Source organism: Apis dorsata, unplaced genomic scaffold (genome assembly GCF_000469605.1).
Source record: "Apis dorsata unplaced genomic scaffold, Apis dorsata 1.3 scaffold_98, whole genome shotgun sequence".
Classification (NCBI taxonomy): domain Eukaryota; kingdom Metazoa; phylum Arthropoda; class Insecta; order Hymenoptera; family Apidae; genus Apis; species Apis dorsata.
In genome coordinates this window covers 261,623-268,103 of record NW_006263396.1, presented here as the reverse complement: position 1 = coordinate 268,103, position 6,481 = coordinate 261,623, and the positions used below count along the sequence as shown (strand labels likewise).

Genomic DNA, 6,481 nt, shown 5'->3' with positions numbered 1-6,481 from the left:
ATATATATATATATAATTGATGTTAAATTTAATCAAATGTAAATATATAATTTCGTCCAAAACACATAAATTTTCTTCCTAATGTATTTTTCTCGAGACACTGCGATTGTTTAACGATTTGTCCTCCTCCTTCTTAGGTATCAAAGTATGTATTTTACTGTTGCATAAGAAAAGTTGAAGATGAATAATATGAAGGTCGATACAATTTTTATCTAGTTTCAACTACGTCGTCAAATTACAATGATTGAAAGTTTTTGGAATGGATGGGAAATAAGGGGGAAAATATTTCATCGGTTCCAGGAAACGAAAGTTTAATGGTTACCCCCCGATCGAAGTTCAAGTTTAAAGTCGCGTTTACTAATTATTGCGGAGACAATGGGGAATGGACGGGTGCTGGATCGGCTGTTTCCATTTGCGAAGACAAATCGCGATCACTCAACGACGACGCCATAATTATCGCATTGACGTTTTTAATTACCCGCACCACTGAACTCGACATCGACCCTTTCGTTCGACCCGAAACCAGACTTATAACGTGGAGAGGAGAGCTTTGCGTCACGTCGCAAATCAAGTTTGTGAGTGTCGTGATACGAGAGTCGGTTTAATAGAGTTCGATTAATTGAACGCGCGTGCTCTTCCTCCTCTTTTCTTTTCCTTTTTCTTTCCTTTCACTCTCCAAATTATCGAAATTCCTCCCCCTATTTTTCTCCATTGTGTTGGAAATGATGATTTTGAAAGATAATACACAACAACGAAGAAAGAATATTATTTAAACGGAAATTTAGAAATTCTCTCTCGCTCGGATAAATGCTCCTTTTTCGTTATTACACGTTATTGAAAATAAAAATCGTTTTCATCCGCTCTTACCATTTTAACCATTTCATGGATAATTATTATCTCGATTCTGATTCATGTCGAGAAATGCAAATTAAAGAATATTAGAAATAGGGGAAAATATAATATAATATTGAAAAAATTTTCTTGTTAAGTAATTATCTCGATTCTGATTCACGTCGAAGTTCTTGCAAATTAAAGAATATTAGAAATAGGGGAAAATATAATATAATATTGAAAAAATTTTCTTGTTAAGTAATTATCTCGATTCTGATTCACGTCGAAGTTCTTGCAAATTAAAGAATATTAGAAATAGAGGAAAATATTGTATTGAGAAAATTTTCTTTTTAAAAGTAATTATCCCGATTCTGATTCACGTCGAGGATCTTACAAATTAAAGAATATTAGAAATAGAGGAAAATATTGTATCGAGAAAATTTTGTTGTTAAAAATTTAATCATTTCATGGATAATTATTATCTCGATTCTGATTCACGTCGAGAAATGCAAATTAAAGAATATTAGAAATAGGGGAAAATATAATATAATATTGAAAAAATTTTCTTGTTAAAAGTAATTATCTCGATTCTGTTTCACGTCGAGGATATTCTCTACGCGACTGCAAATTAAAGAATATTAGAAATAGGGGAAAATATAATATAATATTGAAAAAATTTTCTTGTTAAAAGTAATTATCTCGATTCTGTTTCACGTCGAGGATATTCTCTACGCGACTGCAAATTAAAGAATATTAGAAACAGAGAAAAAATATAATATCACGTTGGATTAGAATTTAATTCGATTTAACACGCATTAAAGAAGAGCAAAAGACGAATTGAATTATAACGTCAACGATAAATAATAATTCGCTCGCCTATCATTAATAATCCATCCAACTAACTATCCCATCAAAAAAAAAGGTCTATCGATTAAGCAAACACAAGAATCACCTGTCGCAAAGTCTCCACCAATTTAATCCTCTCCGACGAGCGGCCAACCCGACCACAGAAGATTTCACTGCTCGAAGCGGCCATAATCATACGCTTTACGGCGAAGGAAATATCAAGGAAGCATCAATCTCCTCCCTAGTTTCTAGTCCTCGTCCACCGCGTAAACCTCTTTTCCCATTGGACAGGTTCCGCGAACAGGCGAACGATTCGAGCGAAAACTCGAGGAGAGAACTCGACTCGATCTGTACACATGAAAATTCAACCTTCTGCTCGGCCTTATCCTCCTCCTACCTTTTTTTTCTTTTTTCTTTTCCCTCTCTCTTCCTTTTTTCCTTCCTTCCCACAGGCTACAGGAGAGATCCAGCTCTGGAAAAAACGCAAACTCGAGGGACAGAGAGAGAGGTGGAGAAGAACGTTTCCAAGTGGGCAATGAAAGGAGGACGAAACACGGTGGAAAGGATACGCGACTCATTTACCTACATCGATTTATTGCGACCGAGCAGATTATATCTGCGGGCGGCGTTACATCCGCGGTGAATCACCATTTAATTGGTCTCCACCGCGAATCGATCACCCTGACCATCCCACCACCGTTTTTATCCGCCGTTCGTGCCGGTATGCGGTAGCCAGGTGATTCGCCAATCATTCGGATCGGATAAGGGAATTATTATCTTGTCCTCGCGTGGGACGCTTTTAAGCGAGGAATTTATCTTTTTCGAAACGAAATGCTCCGAGACGTGTTTGATCTGGATCGAAAGAAAAGTAAAAGAAGTATTTTTACTCTTCGAGCGAACGAGAAAAATGAATAAAAGTAATTGTCGAGAGCTCTTTTGAATACAAAAGGTATTTGAATTACACGTATAATTGCGCGCAAAAATTCCATTGTGCTTCATCAATTCTCCCATATTCTTCCCATAATTTTCACGTGAGAAAATAAATTTGTAAATAGAAAATATTCATCGGCCAACCAATTTTTCTCGCGGCTACGAATCGAAAAATTCCACACATTGTGTTTTATCAACGAATCTGCACCGATTTTTCCCCGCTTTCCATATAATTTTACGATCCAAAATTTACAAGAAGGTAAGCCTGTAAATAAAAAAATATCCATCCACCAATTTTTTTCGAATCCACAAATTATTTCATCCGAATCGACAATTTCAAAAATTTCTACTTCTTATCTCGCGATATTCTACGATATTAAAAAAAAAGACAAGTAAACGAAAAAACTTTTCGCTTCCAAAAATATCTCCTCCTCTCCCAAAAAAAAAAAAAAAAAAAAATCTAAAAAAATCCATCCTACCGACAATGCGCATCATCGAGCCGAAGCTCGCATCCTAAATCCACCGCGACTCAATCCTCTCCATCGGCGTAAAGCCCATCGCATCGCCCACATATCTCTGTTCCGCGGGTCGAGTTCAATCCCGCTAGATTCGCGCGACGCACTCTCGTTGCACAATCTCGAAAAAAAAAGGAAGAAAGAAAGAATAGAAAAAAATAAAAAACCCTCGCGAGGGATCCCATCTTCCAGATGCGTTTAGCCGCCCCGCGCATCCACCCACGCGGCGACGCGTGGACGATGAACGCGCGCGGTGAACTACTCCTCTTCTTCGGCTTTTCATTTAACGCGGCAGATTAATTCGCGGCGGAGGGATATCGTGGCCAGCCAGCATTGTATGTTAATAGAAATCGGCCCGAGAAATAAGATTCGAAGCGAAGCGCGAAACGTCTCGCCTTATCTTCGCGATATCGCGTTAAAATCGTAGCGCGGCTACTGTATTTGCAAAGATATCGTTGCTTTGAGAATGTATCTTTGTGATGTGGAAATATTGTGATTCTTTGTGATGTGGAAATATTCTGATGCTTTGTGATGTGGAGATATTGTGATATTTTGTGATGTGGAGATATTGTGATATTTTGTGATGTGGAGATATTGTGATGCTTTGTGACGTGGACATATTGGGATATTTTGTGATGTGGAGATATTGTAATATTTTGTGACGTGGACATATTGTGATACTTTGTGATGTAGAGATATTGTGATGTGGAAATATTGTGATGCTTTGTGATGTGGAGATATTGTGATATTTTGTGATGTGGAGATATTGTAATATTTTGTGACGTGGACATATTGTGATACTTTGTGATGTAGAGATATTGTGATGTGGAAATATTGTGATGCTTTGTGATGTGGAGATATTGTGATGCTTTGTGATGTGGAGATATTGTGATGCTTTGTAATGTAGAGATATTGTAATATTTTGTGACGTGGACATATTGTGATACTTTGTGATGTAGAGATATTGTGATGCTTTGTAATGTAGAGATATTGTAATATTTTGTGACGTGGACATATTGTGATACTTTGTGATGTAGAGATATTGTGATGCTTTGTAATGTAGAGATATTGTGATGTTTTGTGATGTGGAAATATTGTGATGTTTTGTGATATGATGCTTTGTGAGTTTGTGAAACGTAATTTTTTGATACTTTGTAACTTTGTGATTTGGAGATTTAAGAATCATTTACGAATCGAATATGATATATATTTTTGTAGACTCTGTCGCGAATTGAAATCTTTGTGAAGATACATCGCAGTTTTGTGATTTGGAAATATCGAGTGATGCGTCGCGATGATTTACGATACGATGTTTCATATTTCTTTCTTTTTTTTTTGATAATTGATTTTCTTCTTTGACGAAGCCTTAATTTTTATTAGATTTTGTTCGCGGAACGATTCAGAATTCTATGAACGAAAAAATTAATTTTCCAAAGAGGAGAACACGAGTTTTACTTATCGATCCTTTTGACGCGAAGAAATCAATATCCGTGTAAAAAGTTCTACTTACCAAATGCCCTTCGCGGGGCACGGTAAAACCAATTTTCTCTTAAAAGAAAATTCTTTCACGGGATCTCATCTACATATCAAATGCTTTTGACGAGGGAAAATCAATTTTCCCTTCGAAGAATTTCATTCACCCGATGCCTCTAACCTAACCGAAATCAATTTTCGTCCGAAACGCAATATGCCTACCTTTCGAATTATTCCTCTCAAAAAAAAAAAAAAAAAATATCACATTAATTATAAAATCACAATTACTCATCCTCCAAAGGATAAACATCTCTCTTTCTCTCTCTCTCTCTCTCTTCTCCTCATAAAAAAAAGAAAGAAAGAAAAGAAAAAACGAATAAAAAATTTCTCCAAGGAAGCAAACAGACAAAAAGATCGATAATTTCCTTCCAACCGCTCAATAATACCAATTTACATTCGCACATATACACATATACAAACAATTCTTAATTCCTCGATCCACGAAAGAAAAAGCCGTATCATCCATGCGAAAAAATAACCACTCAATGATACCAATTTATATTCATATGTACATATACACACAAACAATTCTTAATTCCTCGATCCACGAGAGAGAAAGCCGTATCATCCGTATGTGAAAAATATCAGAGCTTACCGCAGTAATGGACCAGGATATGAAGAGTGCCCGCGTGAATCCGGGAGTCGCACCAGGAAGTGGTGTCTACCTGGGGCTCGAACAGGGAGAGATCGAGGCCCTCCATGTCGCTCTCGCCGCAGGAGTCGCTCAGGGGCTCGAAATTGCCGGCGTTCCCCACCTCGTCCTCGTTCGCCGTTTCCTCCGAGAGGTTCTCGCCGCCTCCGCCGCGGCATCGTGTCGGAGTCAACGCCATCCCCGCGCGCAATTCTCTCCTCGAGGAAGAAGAACTCGGCACAACTCCCCCGACAAGGGCGCTCCTTTCCCCCCCCTTCCCCTCCAAAGCATCCAAATCTGTACCCCGGCCGAAAATTTTCCTTTTTTTTTTTTTTTCCTTCGTCGCAAAAATTCTACTCCACGCGATTCATCGTCGCCATCGGCTCTCGATTGGAAAACTGAAAGCACAAACAGCGCGAAGGCGCGGAGGTTCGTGAGATCGTTCGAGAGACGCGAAAGCGAGCCGAGGCATATCGAGGCATTCCCCCTTTTTTTTCGCGCCACAGTTTTCACGCAACATCGCCTTCCGTCACGCGGCGTTTCTGTTTTAATTGTCAATCGGCCGAGTTTTGTTGGGTGTTCCAATAGCGCGGTCGAGTGTAACTACTTTGGTACTCTTTTTCAATCTCAATGGAGGATAAAGATTAAAGGAGAAGATTTTATTTGATCTTAATTGTACCATATATAATTAATCGAGTATTTCATACAAAGTTATTATCGAAAGTAAATTTCGCTCGAAATTTTGATTAATTAATTTTCCACCTCGCGTGATAATTATATGTGAATTATCTCGCGAATAACGTTCGAGGCTTTTGATAATCGGACGGTGTCGTATTTAAACGACAAAAATGGCGTTTTTCTTCGATACGCGAGGAGTAAAAGAAATTACACAAAGGTTGAAATTTTAAAAACACGTTACGAATAATATTCTTGCCATATGGTATTCAATAAATTCGATCCTCCTTCTAACTCTTTCTGCTGATACAATAATTTGGAAGAAATAATAGAGAAAAGGACGATTTGAGACAAAGTTTCGAGGGACAGTTTTGAGAGCACGTATTGAGAGACAGAGTGGATCAAAGTTACACGTCCGTGGGCTTAGGAGAGAGAGCCGAGTGCACTCTCGCCATGACTTTTGAAAGTGGAGCTCCACTCTGAAACGCCAAGAAGACCCTCTTTAATTAAGCGAGCTTGT

The 6,481-nt window shown here is 38.2% G+C and overlaps 1 protein-coding gene across 2 annotated transcripts in view; it reads right to left on the bottom strand.

Moving 5' to 3' along the window:
* LOC102679190 overlaps nucleotides 1-5,512 on the bottom strand; it is a 106,564-nt gene extending 101,052 nt beyond the window's left edge. For both annotated transcript variants that reach the window (XM_031508714.1, XM_031508715.1), the window contains exon 1: nucleotides 5,251-5,512. In XM_031508714.1, coding sequence (XP_031364574.1) covers nucleotides 5,251-5,485 — 235 coding nt within the window. In that variant the 5' untranslated portion in view covers nucleotides 5,486-5,512. The remainder of the gene's footprint in view (nucleotides 1-5,250) is intronic.
* Between the last annotated feature and the right edge of the window lie 969 nt (nucleotides 5,513-6,481).